General features: G+C 37.7%; 1 protein-coding gene across 1 annotated transcript in view; it reads left to right on the forward strand.

Moving 5' to 3' along the window:
- The window catches only part of nr6a1a (nuclear receptor subfamily 6, group A, member 1a), a 69,071-nt gene that overhangs the window by 41,597 nt on the left and 4,999 nt on the right, over nucleotides 1-22,475 (forward strand). The window contains exons 2-5 of the mRNA XM_075468829.1: nucleotides 14,994-15,224; nucleotides 17,257-17,312; nucleotides 18,849-19,009; nucleotides 19,992-20,222. Coding sequence (XP_075324944.1) covers nucleotides 14,994-15,224; nucleotides 17,257-17,312; nucleotides 18,849-19,009; nucleotides 19,992-20,222 — 679 coding nt within the window. The remainder of the gene's footprint in view (nucleotides 1-14,993; nucleotides 15,225-17,256; nucleotides 17,313-18,848; nucleotides 19,010-19,991; nucleotides 20,223-22,475) is intronic.

A 22,475-nucleotide genomic window follows, 5' to 3' on the forward strand; every position in this document is an offset into this window, starting at 1 on the left:
ACAAAGGCCGTGGGTTTAAAACAACAGGTGGTTTTGTTCTTGCACGCACTTCAGACAAAAAAAAAAGAACGAAACAATAACTAAAAATTTCTTACAATTTGGATGAAAAACGAAACTTAATCTGATTTAACAAGCTCTAAAAGTGGTAAAAAAAATCATTTAACCACAACCTCCCATCCCTATATCTGGCTGAAATAGTACTTGTTAGGCAGTTGTGTCTTATATTAAGTGTAATGAGATATTTGGACTAGAAATGAGACAAATATACTTGGTAAGACTTTGATTTTTTCCAGTGCAACACTCCCCCCCGGTGTGTTTTTAATCTGCCTAATTAATGGGACTAATGGGTCTAAAAGTTACCAAAATAATCTAAACAATTTCAAATATAAAAAATTAATTTCAGATTTTGATTCCAAATTAACTAAAGTATATTCTAACTGCCCAAAGAAAAAACTAAATTGATAGAACAACAGATGCTTTTATCCAAAGCGACTTACAATAAGTGTGTTCCACATCGGTAGGCAAAAGAAATCTTAAGTGCATTTCCTTCCAAAACCAAACAGCTAAGAGCATAACTAGTGCTAGAGTAAGTGCGGTAAGTTAGGCACCATTTAGGAAACAAATAAGGGCCTAAATCCTCCATACAAGGATCATTTTCTTGGATATTTTACTGGTGAAACGAGACTTCCTGGTTTTTGGGACTTCTTGCATCTCCTGGTTTGCATTAAAGTTGGGAATCAAACCCGAGCTGACCCCTGGGAAACAAAGCAGGCTTTAATGAGCCTGGGGGGGGGGGTTACTTTTGTGTAACACACACACACACACACACACACACTAACACAGAGTATTGGGGGTTCCTGCATCCAGACTATAGGAAGAGGAAAAAGAGGGTGGAGTTCAAGATGAAGCAGAGGCTTTTATGGCTGCTTATCTTCACCTCAGGGGAATTTCTCACCACGTCTCCTTCATAACCTTGTGATAGATTTCGCAGCCTCAATGATTCCGAACTTAAACAAAAGAGTCTTTTACCACAACGTTTCCATCTCATGTAAGATGTCTAAAACATTTGCACTGGAAAAAATGACCCTCTTGCTTGAAATAAGCAAAAAAATCTGCCAATGGAACTATTGAAAATTGGTTTGCCTTCAAGATTTCTTGAAATAAGATGTGATATTTGGGACTTTTGAGTTAAAAGTGATCTTGTAATTAGCTTAAAAACCTCTTCAAATGTCAAAAAAAGCTTGTTTCATATGAAATCCGACTAAAAAATATTTGTTTTCAAGACATTTAACAAGATATTCCAGATGTATTGTCTTCAAACAAGTCCCTATATCTGGCTGAAATATTACTTGTTAGGCAGTTGTGTCTTATATTAAGTGTAATGAGATATTTTGACCAGAAATGAGACAAATATACTTGGTAAGACTTTGATTTTTTTCCAGTGTGTCCACATCCCTGCAGCCGGCCTGAACGTTTGAGTGTGAATTTTAAAGGTAAAAGATGATTTCACGGTGCTTCCACAGTGAGTACATTAAGGCTTACGTCACCGTTTTGGGAGTTTTTATTCGGTTTATTATCTCTGTAATCTGGCATTAAACACACTTTCCCTGCTCTCCGTAAGGCCAGACAGTTATTTCACTGTTAACTGTGGGAGGAGGTGGTATTATCAGGCAGGCTTCTGATGCAGAAATGACTTTACCTTTGGACAGATGGCGCTCCTGTCGGGTGTAAAGACCCCTCGTTAAGCCTGGTTTCACGGCCGGTTGGATGCATAGATGACATGAGGAAGAAAAGTGAATAAAAAGGAAGAAAAAACATCGTTTGATGGGTTTTCTGGGGAATGGAAACAACAAAATACATGTGACTGGACAAAAATGAGAAGGAAGTTACTCCCTTTGTCATTATTTGCTCTGAGCGGGCAAACGATGAACCTGCACCAGTTCCTGCCGGCTCTAGTTCGGGGCATCTACTCCATCTGCTGAGTTACTTTGCTGTTGGATGGGAGCCAAAGTTAGAAGTTAAAAAGGAGTTAAAAACGGGCGATGTGCCTTATGATCACATCACGGCTGATCCAAACCCGAGCCGAGCTGTTTGCACAGTGAACCTCGGCAGATAGAAGCCGGGTTGTTGGTGACAGATTCATGTTCGAACCTTAAAAACAAGCTTCTCTGTCGGCTGGTCCAGAAAAACGGACATTTTCCACACTTTGCAGGTACACTGGAAAAAATCTAAATCTTACCAAGTATATTTGTCTCATTGGGTATCTTATTACACTTAATATAAGACACAACTGCCTAACAAGTACTATTTCAGCCAGATATAGGGACTTGTTTTAATACAATACATCTTGAATATCTTGTTAAATGAAAAAGTCTTGAAAACAAATTGTTTTGAGTCATATTTCACGTGAAACAAGATTATTTTTTTTTTTATTTGAAGAGGTTTTTAAGCTAATTTCAAGATCACTTTTATCTCAAAAGTCCCAAATATCACATCTTATTTCAAGAAATCTTGACAAGCCGATTTTCACTAGTTCCATTGGCAGATTTTTTTTTGCTTATTTTAAGCAAAAACGTCACATATTTGTTTTTTTTTACTTATTTTTGGAGGGGCATTTGTTCCAGTGTAAACTAACCGTGTTCTGCCTTTCTGCTCGTTTTCATCTTTCACCTCAAGGTGAACACAATCTTACTGCATTTAAATAAAAATGGTTGTCCACTTCAGCCCTACTGATCGATTGTTTTCACTTCTGTCTCGACGCTCGCAGCATAAATTGCCATATATGGGCAATTTATGCCCATATATGGCAGAGGATGCCAAAAAGATGTTTTGAGTCCACAAAATATAAGGTTCAGATTGGCGTGGACTCATTGGTCGGAGCTCTTGTCACATGACAGGAAACGTTGTCGTCTCACCGTTTCCTGGATACCGAAACGACTTTGTTTTTGACACGTGGACAGACGCATGTGCTACATATTTTGGGATTTGACTGAAAATACGAGGAGCACATATAACGGCTTATTATTACCGTTGATGATGGCTTTGATCTACAGCATCTGGTTAAAGGCAACCAGCCTTGAGAACGTTGACAGAACCAGTCCAGATACCAACAAAATCATTTCGGCAAGGCAAGGCAAAGCAAGTTTATTTGGGCAGCACAATTCAACAACAAGGCGATTCAAACTGCTTTACAGATACATTAAAACAGTAGAAATAAAAAGCATGATTTAGATTTTAAACAAAAAAAAGAAAGAAATAAGAACAATAGATAAAATCAGGAGTTAAAATGTGATTAAGTTTTGAAACTCAAGCTTCAGATTTGGAGCTTTATTCAAATGCAGCTGAAAATAGGTGTGTCTTCAGCCGGTAGTCTAAGTGTCTTCGAGATATTTTCCAGTAAATATGGGATTTGAAAGTGTTTTTATCCCATTTTAAACAGCATCTCAACCTTTTATCAAATCAAATCAGATTTATTTGTAGCACATTTCATGTACAGAACAGTTCAAAGTGCTTCACATAAAATAAAAGCATTGCAGCAGGGAGTGGAAGAAGCATTAAAAATACATAAAAGAATACAAAGAGAAACAAATAAAATAATTTAAATGATTAAAAACAAGCAACAGTCCAGATAAGTTCAAAGATATCGTGCAGATTTCATGCAAAGACACATGAGAACAGAAATGTTTTTAACCTGGATTTAAAAATGTCTCCATTTGGTGAAAGTTTAATCTCCACTGGCAGTTTGTTCCACTTGTTTGCAGCATAACAGCTAAATGCTGCTTCTCCATGTTTAGTCTGGACTCTGGACTGGACCAGCTGACCTGAGTCCTTGGATCTAAGAGCTCTGCTGGGTTTATATTCTCTGAACAGATCACAGATTGTAAACCATCAGCAGGCTTGTAAAATCTATTCTGTGACTGACTGGAAGCCAGAGTAAAGATTTTAAAGCTGCTGTGATGTGTTCAGATCTCTTAGTCCGGGTTAAAACTCCAGCAGCAGCGTTCTGGATGAGCTGCAGATGTTTAATGCTCTTTTTGAGAAACAGAGTGTATCTGCAGGTCTGTTAGACATGACATATTTTGTCTCATTTCTAGTTAAAATATCTCATTACACTTAATATAAGTCACAACTGCCTAGCAAGCACCATTTCAGCCAGATATAGGGACTTGTTTGAAGACAATACATCTGGAATATCTTGTTAAATGAAAAAGTCTTGAAAACAAATTGTTTTGAGTCACATATCATATGAAACAAGCTTTTTTTTTTTTACATTTGAAGAGGTTTTTAAGCTAATTTCAGGATCACTTTTATCTCAAAAGTCCTAAATATCACATCTTATATCAAGAAATCTTGACAAGCCGATTTTCACTAGTTCCATTGGCAGATTTTTTTGCTCATTTCAAGCAAAATCATCTTGTATTTGCTGTTTTCTTACTTATTTTTGGAGGGGCGTGTTTTCCAGTGTAACGCACCTTTTTGGGGGTGAATCCTAATGTTAATGCCATGAATATTTAGCTGTCATCAACAGGCCGGAGGAGGAGGAGGAGGAGGAGGAGGAGGCGTCATAGGACACGACATGCTGAGATCAAGTGTGTGGAGGTGTGAATCGGCCTGTTTATATGGTGGCCATGCACTTGAAAGAGAGGGTGATAGATTTAGCAAATAAGCTTGAGTGAGGCAAGCTAATAGCTATTGTGCTTGTAGCTGGGTGAAGGAAGTCAGGCATTTCACATGGGCTGGCCACTGAGGGGTATATGGTTCTGGGTTCTCTGAATGGGCACATGGGCAGACAAATGGCTGGCCGGGGAGGTGAGAATGCATACTGTCATTTATTTGATCTGCCACATGTTTGGTGATGTCCCGCTGACGTCCTCAGAGTACAGTAAAAAGCATCCTTACTGTCACCAAGCCAAAAAAGCACACTGCCATGTTAGAAGTTAGTCCGTCTTTTCTTTTTCTCTGACTTCATGGAAGTGTCACTCTGCTTTATTCCAAAGCTTCTAACTGAAAAGCTCTTTATATTCAGACTGCAAACCTTTTTCACTTCTACAATAATGTGCTTTATGTGTGGTGGAACATTAGGAACTGCTGCTCAATCAGGTTTATATTTACGGGCTGAACACTGGAAAAAATGCCCCTCCAAAAATAAGTAAAAAAACAACAAATAAAAGAAGTTTTTGCTTGAAATAAGCAAAATAAATCTGCCAATGGAACTAGTGAAAATCGGCTTGTCAAGATTTCTTGAAATAAGATGTGATATTTAGGACTTTTGAGTTAAAAGTGATCTTGAAATTAGCTTAAAAACCTCTTCAAATGTCAAAAAAAAGCTTGTTTCATGTGAAATCCGACTCAAAACAATTTGTTTTCAAGACATTTAACAAGATATTCCAGATGTATTGTCTTCAAACAAGTCCCTATATCTGGCTGAAATAGTACTTGTTAGGCAGTTGTGTCTTATATTAAGTGTAATGAGATATTTTGACTAGAAATGAGACAAATATACTTGGTAAGACTTTGATTTTTTTCCAGTGTGCTCAATCAGGTTTATATTTACGGGCTGAATTAGGTTAGTCAGCATATAAGGAACTGATATAAAGAGGCTCATGGAGCCACATTTATGGGAACTACACCAGTTTATCTGTAATAAATGAGCCTTTTTTTAACTGTAATGTCTCACATAGAGGTCTTGGAGACAGTTTGAATCTCCCGCTGTGTAGGGCTGGTGTCTGTGGTCCAGTTTAAGACAATAAAGTAAGCTCAGTACCTCAGAAAAGTTGGGCTTCTCAGGAGCTGGGGTCCCAACGCAGCCTGCAGGAAACTCAGTAATGCCATCCTTTCGTGTTGTTGCCGGCTCGGAATGGAAAATAATTGAATTAACTTGGTTTTTAGCTGGTGTTCCTGCATAAAAAGGGTTTAAACACCCTGATAATTATATATATAATATATATAAGAATAATAAAGAAGATGTGGTACTCCTAACCCAACACGTCTAACGATCTCCAACAATCCACGAGCTTCATTAAGCAGCTGGAGCTCATCCCTTATAACCAGATGTTTGGTTCTGTTTGGAGTTTTCTCATGAAGGGGTGAGCTTGTTCTCCCACAAAGAGAACACCAACTTCTACATTTATTCAGTTTTCCTGGGAGATGAGATGCTGAAGTAATCTGACTTTTACTTTTGGTTCTTTAAATGGTCTCACATAATATTAATCTGATTATCTAATGCTAACAAAAGACTTTTTTTAAAGATCTTTAAATCTGGTTTGAAAATGACCATCCATCCAAATCCATTTGGCTTTTGAGTTAAATCAGCATTCAGTATTTTTTTAAGTATTTTTTGGCTCCGTTTGAGATTGATGAGGACATAGCAGCCAATTAATGGTGAAGAGGAACAGATCTGCAGGTACCTGGGATCAGTTTCTGACTCACAGAAAGGTCTCAGAGATATTGGAGCCTTAAGCCTGGTTTATAGTCGGTAACGCAAGACGCAACGCAAGCCCTTGCGCGGTTGCAAGCCCCCCCCCTTGCGTGCTTGCGTGTGTCACCTCAATTTTCTAAACTTCACGCAAGACGTGAGCAGAGCTATAGAGTAGCCACTCTGGACGCGAGCACAAGCCACTATCTACATCACATCCGGCGGCGTGTTCATCTTCCGGTTTCATCTCCTAATAAAAGACCGCTGTTTTCAAACGCCAAGGTAGAAAGCGAAGAAGAAGAAGCATGAATCCCATAGACATAATATATATATTATGTCTATGGTGAATCCACTCGAAGAGAGACTTGCCGAAGAGGTCCTGGCGGTGAATCGCCACGCAGCACACGCAAGCGCCGGCAAAGCAAAATGAAGCATAAACGTCTCGAGCCATTAACGCAAGCGCAAGGGCAGTTAAAAGAAGTATAACTCAGCCTTTAGCAGGAAGACGTGAGCTCTCTCTGGGAGAAAAGAATCGCCATGAGCCGCCCTAACCGTGCACGGGTGAGGGAGGAAAATATCTAATCGGCCTGTTTTTAATGGGCGAACCCACATTTAAAAAGCTTTGGGGTAAAATAGCTACACTGGACAAAATGCCCCTCCAAAAATAAGTAAAAAAAACAACAAATAAAAGACGTTTTTGCTTGAAATAAGCAAAATAAATCTGCCAATGGAACTAGTGAAAGTCGGCTTGCCAAGATTTCTTGAAATAAGATGTGATATTTAGGACTTTTGAGTTAAAAGTGATCTTGAAATTAGCTTAAAAACCTCTTCAAATGTAAAAAAAAAAGCTTGTTTCATGTGAAATGTGACTCAAAACAATTTGTTTTCAAGACTTTTTCATTTAACAAGATATTCCAGATGTATTGTCTTCAAACAAGTCCCTATATCTGGCTGAAATGGTGCTTGTTAGGCAGTTGTGTCTTATATTAAGTGTAATGAGATATTTTGACAAGAAATGAGACAAATATACTTGGTAAGACTTTGATTTTTTCCTGTGTAATAACTGATCATTATTAGTCATCTGTCTAACTGATTATTATTAGTTATCTGTTACTTAAGGATGATTTTCTTGATATTTTCTCGGGGGAAAAGCCTATTTTTCCATGACTCGACTGTAACGTTTCAGTGATTGTTGGTGTCCTTGTAAAGAATTCTTTCATGTATTAAGTTCAACAGCGGCGGATGTTCCTGCCTCTACTTTCCCAGTGACTGGCAGAGATACTGAGTTAATCACCCAAAGAGTTAAACTCTAATCCCAGGATGGGCTCACTGGGTGACACTCCTTTGTCTCCGTACAGTAGAGCCGCCCCCGCAGCCTCGTGCAGGCGGCACATTTAAACCTCACGCCATTTAAATGGTAATCTGTCTCTGGGCTTTTGAAGACCTCAGTTCGCCATTCATTATCTGGGAAAGGCTTTATGCCATATGCAACCCCACCACCCCCACCTTCCTCTAATTACCTTTAGTACATGAACCCTGCAGCTCACTGTGAAGCCCCCTCTCTCTGGGAGGCTTAGCTCCCAGCTCAGTCACATGCCTCTGGTGGTTAAAACACACACACACACACACACACACACAGCGAGGCTTAATCCAGCTCATTTAAATATTAAAGATCATGCTACTTTGGGTAGTTTATTGTTAAAACACTGCTTTTTAAACGGGGGAGGGGGGGAGGCAGGGTCAGCCATTTACAACAGTCACAATATCAGGTTTCCTCCAGCTGCGTCCCACGAGGTAAACAGCATCTGTGTGTGTTTGTGTGTGTGTTTTCTGCTGCTTCATCCACACACAAAAGGTTCAGGAGTCAAACTCTTTAACAAGGCCATCGATAACTAGCTGACTGACGAGTTTGACCGTCGGTTTGTTCACTGAAATGTTCTGTTTCACACGAGATGTGATGAGAAAAAATCAAAGTCTTACCAAGTATATTCGTCTCATTTCCAGTCAAAATATCTCTTTACACTTAATATAAGACACAACTGCTTAACAAGCACTATCATTTCTATTTCATTTGAAGAGGTTTTTAAGCTAATTTCAAGATCACTTTTATCTCAAAAGTCCTAAATATCACATCTTATTTAAAGCAAAAACGTCTTGTATTTGTTGTTTCTTTAACTTATTTTTGGAGGGGCATTTTTTCCAGTGTGAGAGGAGTTTTAAAGACGTACACTGGAAAAAATCAAAGTCTTACCAAGTATATTTATCTAATTTCTCGTCAAAATATCTCATTACACTTAATATAAGACACAACTGCCTAACAAGTACTATTTCAGCCAGATATAGGGACTTGTTTGAAGACAATACATCTGGAATATCTTGTTAAATGAAAAAGTCTTGAAAACAAATTGTTTTGAGTCACATATCATATGAAACAAGCTTTTTTTTGACATTTGAAGAGGTTTTTCACCCTCATACCTGATTTAAAACACAACTTATATTAACATATGATGTTTTTATATTAATTATATTATAACTAATATTATATTAATATTAACTAATGTTATATTAATGTTTTTCCGCTTTTTTCTTCCGTAGATCTTTTATTCCACTTCAGTTCTGATCATAACTACCAAATTTTCAATTATTTTAAAAAATGTAACCCCTTAGATGCCAACTTGAACTTTTTAGCCCAAATTTTAAGCCTTTAGGTGCCAGTATTTTCAAAATATGGAATGCAAAGTGGAATTATTGAGTAGGGATAATTAGGGTTTGGGATATGTCAATGATTAGCAACAACAGTGATTTTTAGGGATTTTTAATTTTTTTGTTATGCCTGATTTAAAAAAATAAATTAAAAATCCTTAATTTCTGAAAAGGGACATTTGTGTCCCCTTCTAAAATGACCCCCAAAATACCACATGTTAATATTTTTTTCAGAAATCTTTTCTTCCACTTCAGTTCTGATCATAACCACCAAGTTTTCAATTATTAAAAAAAAAAAATTACCCTTTAAATACCAGTGTATATGAGGGAAACACCAATTTCTGTTAAAACACACACACACAAAAACTGCTGAATTTTCAATGTATGCAATGCAAAGTGAAATATTATATGGGGGATTATTAGGTCTGGGATATGTCATTGATGAGCTACAACATCAGTTTTTACAGCTTTTTAGTTTTTCTGCAGTGGCAGATTACAGAAACGGCTCCCATAGACATCAATTATAATGAATACAGCATTATAGATTTATTTAGCTTATTTCAAGCAAAAACTTCTTGTATTTGCTGTTTTTTTTAACTTATTTTTGGAGGGGCATTTTTTTCCACTGACGCCTTTACCTTTTAGCAGCTGTGTTTTATTATTAATTCTGATTTATTATTTAAGGAGGGGGGTCAGCTTGGGACTGTCTGCATGCACCAACAGTAATATGATCAGTCCTGCAGTGGCTCCAAGAGTTTGATTGTATGATTAAGGTGAATTAAGCGCTGCACCTTCAGGCGTTTAAAGCCCACAAACAGGAAACCTGTTTGCCTGCCTCCATTAACGGCTTTCTAAAGTCAGAATCCCATAGGAGGGCAAAGGTTCCTGCGTCTGTGTGTACGTACCGCAGTTTGTTGTGTGACTCAACAGTCTTACATTAATCGGATTCGCAGGTTAATCCCCCAGGCTGAGAAGGCAGCATTAACATGGTGGATCTGCTGTTTTCCATCCTTCTCTGTTTTGTGGCTGCGTTCATGGTTTCATTTCTTCTTTTATCAGAATACCACATGACCCGGTCCTGTTTTCTCTGTAGTGTAGGATCAGAGGTGGGTAGAGTAGCCAAAAGTTGTACTCAAGTAAAAGTACTGTTACTTCAGAATAATATGACTCAAGTAAAAGTAAAAAGTAGTCGCCCAAATAATTACTTGAGTAAGAGTAAAAAAGTGCTTGGTGAAAAAACTACTCAAGTACTGAGTAACTGTTGAGTAACGTCTGATTTATTTGTTAACACAAGCATTCAATCAGACAGACAAAAATACTAAATAATCATCTTTAGGCCAATTAGAGTTCATCCAATTGATAAAATAAATTTAAATTAATTAATTAATTACAAAATAGCTTAAATTAAAATAATCCAGGTAAATTCAAGAACTTCAATAAAAAAATAAGAGACTTAGGAAATGTTTAAAACATATGTAACCCATATGTAACCTAAAAAACAAACATTCACCTATCCATGGGGGGAAAAAACGAGTTTAGGAAACTTAGCGCTACATGTTTCCTCAAGTTAGATGTTGAGTTTCTGCTGAAAGGTGCGTTTGTTTTGGTTGACACAGAAGACACATAATGTAGCTGCTGTTTCTCACTCTTTGTAAGGTAAACATGCTTTCAGTATGAGGCCTCGTCTGCGTCTTCATTTCCCACCGTTGGTTCTGACATTTTCCATCTGTTTCTTTGTTTGTTTGCTACGACTGCTAATGCTAAAGCTAACCCGTCCCACCGCTGAGATTGAGTATGGCCACGTGACCAGACTGCACGGCTGCGTCTGATTGGTGGAACACAGTCAGGTGGTAGAGCCTTTGGCGGAAGTCTCTCTCTTTTATTGCTTTTTATTGCCGATGGCACCATGTTCGTACTTCTGCCTACTTCTTCTGTGTTGACTATCAACGACGGATTACCTTGTGCAACCAGATAATCTGGTCGGTCAAATTATCTTGTTGATTAGTGTGTCAAAGAGTCTAATCCCTTAAACTATAAATAACTTTACTACTCGCCCACAGGATCGCTTAAAGCCATTCACTCCATAAAGATGATCTCTGTGGCCGTCGCTGTAAGAAATAAAAGAAAAACGCATGTTGAAATGTCACAAAAAGGCTGGAGGAGACTCCCAAAAACATGTTTCAAGAAGGAGATTTTTGGCTTTCAAAGAAAATGCCAACGTGTGGCAAAGACCACCACCCCCGCTGTGAAGTGTCCAGGTGGCTGCATCATTCAGGACACTCAGTGGGGTCACATGGCACTGAAAGGATTGGATAATTGGCTAAATTACAATAAGAATGAGTTCAGCAAGGGTAATTCTCCTTGGATATTTTTTTGTGAGGTCGTTCACATTGCAATTAAATGCGACCTGTATGTGGACCTGCTGTGTGAACGGCTTACCGCCCCATACTATCCCGCATGCGCAGAAGAGCGTGCGATGACGTCATAGGGCGAGCGTGCCCAGTGTTTGCGGAAGTAAACATGGATGGTAAGAGTAGGAATGCACATATTGCGATTTTAAAGTTGTTGTCCAGCCGGAGCCAGCACATTAGTCACGGCATAATTTTAAAGAGGATATTAAAAATAAAAAGAGCTAGGCTATTGGCCCTGGCCTTTCGTGGGGCAGTGACATCGTCTATCCAAAGACACGTTTGGGTGCGTCGTCGTAGCCAGGAGTGGTGGGACTGTGATGTAGGTCATATCCAAGTGACCTGGATCGGATTTGAAAAAATCAAACTATCAACTAAATCCCTTAAACTATAAATGCGCCCTGGCCGTTCAGACTGCAGTCGCATGGCAAAAGATCAGAAACGTATCGGAATTAGGACCACATATCCAAGTGACCTGGATCGGATTTGAAAAAATCCGATCTGTGCTGTTCAGACTGTCATGAAAAGATCAGATACAGGTCGTATAGGGCCAAAAAAAATCGGATTTGGGTCACTTCAGTGTGCTGTCTGAACGTAGCCTTAGAGTGACTTTCAACCCAGTTATCTCGGGGTCTTAATCCGATCCAATTCTTAGTCAGATTAAGGTGTCTACATGCACTTAATAACTCAGTCTGATTGTAATTTAGCCAATAATCAGATCCTTTCAGTGCCATGTGACCACACTGAGTCATCCTAAGCAGAAACACGTTGGTGGTTTTAAAGGGAAACACTGAAATCGATCTCCGTCCATCTAAGAATGTGCGATATGAGCAGCAGCAGAACCAGAGTTGGACCGTTCCTGCCTCCAGGAAATGGGCATAAAGCTCAGTGTGCAGAAGGGTTTAGGCTTTATAGGGTGAATATATATGTATATGTATATATGTATATGTATATATATATATATGTATATGTGTATATATATATGTATATATATATATATATATGTATATATATGTATATATATGTATATGTATATATATATATATATATGTATATATATGTATATGTATGTATATATATATGTATATATATATATATGTATGTATATATATATATATATATATATATATGTATATATATATATGTATATGTATATATATGTATATATATATATATATATATATGTATATATATGTATATGTATATATATATATGTATGTATATATGTATGTATATATATATATGTATGTATATATGTATATGTATATATATATATATATATATGTATATGTATATATGTATATATATATGTATATATATATATATATGTATATATGTATATGTATATATATGTATATATATGTATATATATATATATATATATATATATATATATATATATATATATATATATGTATATGTATATATATATATATATGTATATATATATATATATATGTATATGTATATATATATATATATGTATATATACATATATATATATATACATATATATATGCTCACACTATTTTTAAGTTTTACTTTAGAAACCATATTTTCTTTAACTCCATTTCACCAGTTATAGATCATTTTTGGTCGTTGGACACTTAAAGCCCCAAAACATTTGATTCCATTTTGATTAAACACAAAATTCCCAAAGATGAATACTTCCAGAAAACTTTGTCCTCGCTTTTTCCAAACCCTGATACCTATATTCCCCTCAGTGTTGAACGTAATGCTCGCTGCCACTAATCTAACTCGACCTTTGACTCGTTTTCATTTAGAGATGCAAAAACTGAGCAAAAAGATTGATGTGAAGCCTACTGCACGGATCTATCAGAAATATAAAACTTCTCTTCCCGTGATGGAGGATTGGCCCGATAAAGAAACTCAATCAGACCTTTAAAACTGAAAGGAAAGCACGAGTTAACAGGGAAAATGTCCCTTTATCATAATTGTGTTGCATCAGTGGGTTTGGCTGGTCCAAGCTGTCGTGGAAAATGTGTGTGTGTGGGCATAAAACCCATGAGGGTAAATCATATGCCCTCAAACTTAATTCTCAGCTTGATTATGTGCAGAATGAGGCCTGGAGGTAAATGTGGGGGATTAAGAAAAGATTTTCAGCAGCTTTCATAGATCGCTGTCCCTACAATTATAGAAGCCCACTGTGATTAGCAAAATAACTTTATAATATGAGTCTGGGTGGGATTCATCTCTCTGATCCTCTTTCACCCCTGAAACCTCTAAACTTTCTTCCTTGGATCCACTTTGTTCAGCTCTGTCATGGTCAACAACGACCCTACAGACTCATCTCATCTGCTATTCTTAATTCAATTCAGTTTTATTTATATAGCGCCAGATACAACAAATGTCATCTCAAGGCACTTAAATAATAAAGTCCAATTCAAGCCAATTGGAATTCAATTCATTGTAATCATAATTATTTACAAAATAATCTAATTAATTCATATAGAGCCAATTCAAAAACGATTTCCTAGCTAAGGAAACCAACAGATTGCAGTGAAACTTGTCTTCTGTCCAATCTCCCGTCCTGAGCGTGCCTGAGGCGACTGTGGAGAGAAAAAAATTCCCTTTGAACAGGAAGAAACCTCTGGCAGAACCAGAACCAGGAAGGGTGGCCATCCGCCTCCACCAGCTGGAGGCTGAGAGGACAGAAAAGAGGGGAAAAAACACTGTAACACCATTCAAAGGATACCTGTTGGAACAGTTTGGGAGGCTCTGCCTCTGGTTCCACAGAGAGGGGCCTGATAACTGAAGGCTCTGCCTCCCAAACTGGCAGCTGGTTCCACAGAGATTCTACTTTTAGAAACTCTGGGAACCTCAGGTAAACCTGCAGTTTAGGAGTTTTAATGCACTTTGTTCAGGACCCTCTGTTTCCTGCAGCTTCCTTGCTTGGAGCCCACTTCTCCTACTGCCCCCAAAGCCCCTGAATCACTCCTCAGGTGTTCCTGACTCATTTCTGTCCCAACGAGTTTTCATCCTTCAGCCTGAACAGTGCAAACAGTTTGCTCCTTCAGGAAATGGTTAATGCTCCTGTGCAGAACGTCTGATTTATATATTTTTTACTGATAAAACTGCAGGTCACATTTACCTAAGAGGTCTTCCAGAAACGAGTCCCCGTTATGCAACACTGCTGACGTTAAGGAGCAGAGAAAGAAGAGACTAAACAAACCAGTCGTGTCATTTCAGCTCCTCGGTGAATAAAACATTCTCCATTCTTGTGCCTGTTGCACCTAAACTTTTATAAAATGAAAGCGTCTTAGCTTCAGAATCCTTTGGATTAGCCAGTAGCTCATACTTAAGCCCCAGCTGCCCTCGCCATCTTCATTAAAAACTCCTGCCATCAGCAAGGCTTTCGCACCCACCATTTAATTGAGTCATTTTTTAAAAATGTTTCTCAATCCTTCCTCCTTCCTTTTTTCTGCTCCCGTTTCTCTCCTCCGCAGATGATGCAGCTGACCAGCGTACTTGTCTCATCTGTGGAGATCGCGCCACAGGCCTGCACTATGGCATCATCTCCTGCGAGGGCTGCAAGGGCTTCTTCAAGCGCAGCATCTGCAACAAGCGCGTGTACCGCTGCAGCCGCGACAAGAACTGCGAGATGTCGCGCAAGCAGCGCAACCGCTGCCAGTACTGCCGTCTGCTCAAGTGTCTGCAGATGGGAATGAACCGCAAAGGTAACGAGGGCCTCAACCACACAGTTTGAATGTGCTATATTTGTTTAAAAAGTCCTTTCCATTTCAGTTTTCTCTCTTTTTACATTAAATTAATCCATAAAGCACAAAATGTTTCATGTATAAATAAGTAAAGATGCATATGTAGGATCAGAGGTGGGTAGAGCAGCCAAAAACTCAAGTTAAAGTAAAAAGTAGTCGTCCAAATAATTACTTGAGTAAGAGTAAAAAAGTGCTCGGTGAAAAAACTACTCGAGTACTGAGTAACTGTTGAGTAACGTCTGATTTATTTGTTAACACAAGCATTCAATCAGACAAACAAAAATACTAAATAATCATCTTTAGGCAAATTAGAGTTCATCCAATTGATAAAATAAATTAAAATGAATTAATTACAAAATAGCTTAAATTAAAAATAATCCAGGTAAATTCAAGAACTTCAATAAAAAATAAAAGAGACTTAGGAAATGTTTAAAACATATGTAACCCATATGTAACCTAAAAAACAAACATTCACCTATCCATGGGGGAAAAAAACGAGTTTAGGAAACTTAGCGCTACATGTTTCCTCAAGTTAGATGTTGAGTTTCTGCTGAAATGTGCGTTTGTTTTGGTTGACACAGAAGACACATAATGTAGCTGCTGTTTCTCACTCTTTGTAAGGTAAACATGCTTTCAGTGTGAGGCCTCGTCTGCGTCTTCATTTCCCACCGTTGGTTCTGACATTTTTCATCTGTTTCTTTGTTTGTTTGCTACGACTGCTAATGCTAAAGCTAACCCGTCCCGCCGCTGAGATTGAGTACGGTCACGTGACCAGACCGCACGGCTGCGTCTGATTGGTGGAACACAGTCAGGTGGTAGAGCCTTTGGCGGAAGTCTCTCTCTCCGTCAGAATAAAACATTAAAATGAGGCGTACGCGGGGGGATAAAAATAATGAGGCGTAGAATACCAAAGAGGTAAGAAGAAAAGTAACCAGCTCATTGTAGCCTAATGTAGCGGAGTAAGAGGACAGTTTCTGCTGCACACATCTACTCAAGGAAAAGTAAAAAGTATAGAGATTTAAAACTACTCCTAGAGGTATAATTATTTCAAAAACTTACTCAAGTAAATGAAACTTGTTACTACCCACCTCTGTGTAGGACAGAGTCCCCGTCACTTTTTGCATCTGAGCGGCCTGATGTCTGGATGCTTCTTCACCTAATCAGGCTTTACACACCACAGGAAATCATTCCTCATTTAGTGTTGGAGATACTTGAAAAGGGCCAAGAAACATATATTTTAAACATATATTTATTGGTTTTTCATGTTAATATAACAACATCCAACAATATAAACATCCAAAACATGTGGCAGTAAAGAAAATGATAATTAAATAATTAAAAAAGATACAATAAACAGCAGTAATTAGTCAGCAAATTACTGTGCAATGAATATGAAATAATGAAAATAATAAAAAATAAATAAGTAAATAAACACATATGTAAATAAAATAAAATAATAATAATAATACATTTTTAAAAAGTATTCAAAATGTAGGGTAAAGCTTGCACTCCCAACAACCAATTAAATCATTTTCATTATCTCATTCTCCCTCCCTCAACAGTTCCAGAAATATCCTCCAAATATAAAAGTCAGAAGCCCAGTTTCTCAAAGAAACAGTTTCTTTTGTTTTTAAACCTCAGCTTGCTTTTAAAATCCAGAGGAAGGTTGAAATGCATCCGTCCTATTATTTAATCTCTGTAGAAGGGCCCTGAGTTTAATGTCAGATAAACAGCCTGAAACGGTGATCGGTCCTCCTGTTTTTCACGAGCACGTCGCCCTCTAGTGGCGAAAGAAGTGAGTTACAGCCCTGTTTTATATCGTGTGTCATGTTTTAACATTGAGATGAAGCATGGAGTCGGTTTGCTGCCAGTGTTTCAGAAGGAAAAAAAAACAGAAACAGGAAAAGTTCAGACTCAGCACGAGTTTCAGCCGCTAGGTTGAGCTGTAATCCATTAAATGGTTTTTAATTCTTTCTCTTTTTCTGTCCTGTAGCAATCAGAGAGGATGGCATGCCAGGAGGGAGGAACAAAAGCATCGGGCCTGTGCAGGTAAATCGTCTGGAATCTTACTCTCTGTGACACGTTCGGACCTCCTTCCAACGTGCAGTCTGGCTGCACATTATTCTGGGTTCTCTGTGGATGTATTCAAAGAGTTTGAGGATTGTAATGCTTCTTATTTGGGCGTAGGGATATAAAGTAATGAGGAGCCCCCCTGACCTCTTTATATCACTGATTATTTCCACTCAGCTTCATTAGATAGAAAGATAGATACTTTATTGATCCCGAAGGAAATTTAAAGCATCCGGTAGCAAGACATAATAACGCAATAAAATGTTTATACAATTATAAACAATCTAAGAATTTAAAAAACAATAAATAAATAAAATATATATATATATATATATATATATATATATATATATTTTATTTTTTTTCTTTATATTTAAAAAATATAAAGTGACCAGTGAAATAAGACGAAATTATTAACAGTGGGCGGAGCACAAGTGGTCAGGAGAATGTGTGACATTCAATTCAATTCATTTTGCCAAATTACAACAAATGTCATCTCATGACACTTAAATAATAAAGTCCAATTCAAGCCAATTGGATTTCAATTCATTGTAATCATAATTATTTATAAAAATAATCAAATTCATTCATATAGAGCCAATTAAAAAAACGATTTCCTTGCTAAGGAAACCAACAGATTTGCACCGAAACTCGACGATAAGAACCAGGAGAAGGGATGTGGTCAATTCTTTCCTGCTTCCTACCCAAACCCCAGTGGAAGGAGGACCTCTCTCCCTCTCTCTCTCTCATTAATATGGAATGACTTGTTCCGAATAGATCCAAATGAAAGTGAATTGACCTCAGTCACAGATACAAGACGGCACATTTATCTGGGATTGTAAAGCTTTTCAGAACGCTTTTTATCTGTGTTTTCAGCCTGCACTCACCTGCAAGGATTCCATTATTTTAGGCTTTATACCAACCCTTTCACACACACACTAACTAAAGTCTTTCTGTCTCCAGTTCCCTCTTTTATTGTGCGATTGTGTCCTTGTTACTCAACATTTCGGTGAATAGCGTCGCAGCGGCAGCCATTGCACTGGAAAAAATCAAAGTCTTACCAAATATATTTGTCTCATTCCTCGTCTAAATATCTCATTACACTTAATATAAGACACAACTGCCTAACAAGTACTATTTCAGCCAGATATAGGGACTTGTTTGAAGACAATACATCTGGAATATCTTGTTAAATGAAAAAGTCTTGAAAACAAATTGTTTTGAGTCACATATCATATGAAACAAGCTTTTTTTTTTACATTTGAAGAGGTTTTTAAGCTAATTTCAAGATCACTTTTATCTCAAAAGTCCTAAATATCACATCTTATATCAAGAAATCTCGACAAGCCGATTTTCACTAGTTCCATTGGCAGATTTTTTGCTTATTTCAAGCAAAAACGTCTCGTATTTGTTGTTTTTTATTTATTTTTGGAGGGGCATTTTTTTCCAGTGTGTTAATCAGCTGAACACACATCCTCATGCAACCAAAATTCTGTGTGTTTGTGTGTTTTTTAGATCACAGAGGAAGAGATCGAGCGGATCATGTCGGGGCAGGAGTTCAAGGAGGACGCTCCAGAACACGCCTGGGGCAACAATGGCGACAGCGACCACAGCTCCCCCAGCAACGGAGTCTCCGAGGGCAACCAGCCGTCGCCCGCCTCCACCCTGTCATCCAAGTGAGTCGTTGGTCTCAAACACTTAACCACGCGGTGCCGGCGCTCGCCCCAACACTGAGATAATGAGCTGGCCCTGACAGTCTAAAAACGCCTCGTTCCCATCTCACCCAGACTCCGGTTGAGGCATTCAGCAGCCGAAGAATGCCTGAATATGCAGTTCCTCGGGCCGGCTGATGATAGCAAACAAAAAGAACTCGCCGCGCTATCTGCTATTCCTGCTATGGAGTCGCAGCGCATTGTCTATCTGCACCCATCAAGGACGAATATTGTCTAGGTCCACTCATGATGGCATTTATTTTAGTCTCATTTTGTGTAAACATTAGGTGGTTTTTATCTCAGCTGCCGCAGGGCCTGAAAGCTGAGTTTTTATCAAAATGAATCTGAAGCAGAAATGAACAGCGATCGCAGAATGCCTCGACTTGGCCGTGCAGGTGCAATGTGCGGCGTTTCCACTGGAGAAATGTCAAGATTCTTCATTCTACACACATTATACTGTATATATACACTGGAAAAAATTCTTAACAAGTATATTTGTCTCATTTCTAGTCAAAATATCTCATTACACTTAATATAAGACACAACTGCCTAACAAGTACTATTTCAGCCAGATATAGGGACTTGTTGGAAGATAATACATCTGGAATATTTTGTTAAGTGAAAAAGTCTTGAAAACATCTTGTTTTGAGTCATATTTCACATGAAACAAGCTTTTTTTGACATTTGAAGAGGTTTTTAAGCTAATTTCAAGATCACTTTTATCTCAAAAGTCCTAAATATCACATTTTATTTCAAGAAATCTTGTCAAGCCGATTTTCACTAGTTCCATTGGCAGATTTATTTTGCTTATTTCAAGCAAAAACGTCTTGTATTTGTTGTTTTTTTACTTATTTTTGGAGGAGCATTTTTTCCATTAAAGTGTGTGTAATAGTGCAGTAATGTTGGTCCAGAACCGATCTGACCTCTGACCCCTCTGTGCCTCCAGCCGCTCGGTCGAGATAAACGGCTACACCGCGGCCCTCAGGGAGCAGTACATCAACACCTCCATGTCCACACACTACCAGCTCCTGCCCCACCTGTTCAGCTACACCGCCCAGTCGGGCCTCCTGACCCCCCAGCCCCGCAGCCTCTACCCACAGTCCCACCCTTTGGTGCTGCAGCTGCTGGCTGCTGAAGACCTCTCCCACCTGACCACTCCTATGCTCATAGAAGATGGGTGAGTCGCTGCATGCAGAGCACCTACAGTCAGAGTTAAGATTCACCTCAGCTGACATCTTATTCTCCTTCCTGCTTTATTGCTTAAAGCCTTCCACTTGTTGTGGATGTGCTCTGATACATGCAGCATTCATATCAACACAATAAGGAGTCTAACCTGCTATTTCAGACTAATTAGACACAGTGGGTGAAGGACAAGGTGACCACACCTTCTCCTGAGCACCTCCAGTATTAATGTATGATAACAGCTCTTGTAAATTGATTCGTAGCTGCGAGCATCACAGCATATCAGTGATGGCAGTTCTCATCGACTGTTACCTTACAGTAAGGTACCGTACCTACAAACAGCATTTATGTTACAAACAGCAATTATGCTACAAACAGCATTTATGCTACAAACAGTATTTATGTTACAAAAGCATGATTTATGCTACAAACAGCATTTATGCTACAAAAACAGCATTTATGCTACAAAAACACGATTTATGCTACAAACAGTATTTATGCTACAAAAACAGCATTTATGCTACAAACAGTATTTATGCTACAAACAGCATTTATATTACAAAAGCACGATTTATGCTACAAACAGCATTTATGCTACAAACAGCATTTATGCTACAAAAACAGCATTTATGCTACAAAAACACGATTTATGCTACAAACAGTATTTATGCTACAAACAGTATTTATATTACAAAAGCACGATTTATGCTACAAACAGCATTTATGCTACAAACAGCATTTATGCTACAAAAACAGCATTTATGCTACAAAAACACGATTTATGCTACAAACAGTATTTATGCTACAAACAGTATTTATGCTACAAAAACAGCATTTATGCTACAAACAGCAATTATGCTACAAACAGCATTTATGCTACAAACAGCATTTATATAACAAAAGCACGATTTATGCTACAAACAGCATTTATGCTACAAACAGCATTTATGCTACAAAAACAGCATTTATGCTACAAAAACACGATTTATGCTACAAACAGTATTTATGCTACAAACAGTATTTATGCTACAAAAACAGCATTTATGCTACAAACAGCATTTATGCTACAAACAGTATTTATGCTACAAACAGCATTCATGCTACAAACAACATTTATGCTACAAACAGCATTCATGCTACAAACACCATTTGTGCTACAAACAGCATTTATGCTACAAAAACAGCATTTATGCTACAAACACAAACAGTATTTATGCTACAAACAGCATTTATGTTATAAAAACAGCATTTATGCTACAAACACAAACAGTATTTATGCTACAAACAATATTTATGCTACAAACAGCATTTATGCTACAAAAACAGCATTTATGCTACAAACACAAACAGTATTTATGCTACAAAAACACCATTTGTGCTACAAACACAAACAGTATTTATGCTACAAACAGCATTTATGCTACAAACAATATTTATGCTACAAACAGCATTTATGCTACAAAAACAGCATTTATGCTACAAACACAAACAGTATTTATGCTACAAAAACACCATTTGTGCTACAAACACAAACAATATTTATGCTACAAACAGCATTTATGCTACAAACAGCATTTATGTTACAAAAACAGCATTTATGCTACAAACACCATTTGTGCTACAAACAGCATTTGTGCCACAAACAGCATTTATGCTACAAACACAAACAGCATTTATGCTACAAACACAAACAGCATTTATGCTACACAAACAGCATTTATGCTACAAACACCATTTATGCTACAAACACCATTTATGCTACAATCGGCATTTATGCTACAAACAGCATTTATGCTACACAAACAGCATTTATGCTACACAAACAGCATTTATGCTACAAAAACAGCATTTATGCTACACAAACAGCATTTATGCTACAAACACTATTTATGCTACAAACAGCATTTATGCTACACAAACAGCATTTATGCTACAAACACAAACAGTATTTATGCTACACAAACAGCATTTATGCTACAAACACTATTTATGCTACAAACAGCATTTATGCTACAAACAGCATTTATGCTACACAAACAGCATTTATGCTACAAACACAAACAATATTTATGCTACAAACAGCATTTATGCTACAAACACAAACAGCATTTATGCTACACAAACAGCATTTATGCTACAAACACAAACAATATTTATGCTACAAACAGCATTTATGCTACAAACACAGCATTTATGCTACAAACACAAACAGCATTTATGCTACAATCAGCATTTATGCTACAAACAG

The sequence above is a fragment of the Odontesthes bonariensis genome, chromosome 6, assembly GCF_027942865.1.
Source record: "Odontesthes bonariensis isolate fOdoBon6 chromosome 6, fOdoBon6.hap1, whole genome shotgun sequence".
NCBI classification, from domain to species: Eukaryota; Metazoa; Chordata; class Actinopteri; order Atheriniformes; family Atherinopsidae; genus Odontesthes; species Odontesthes bonariensis.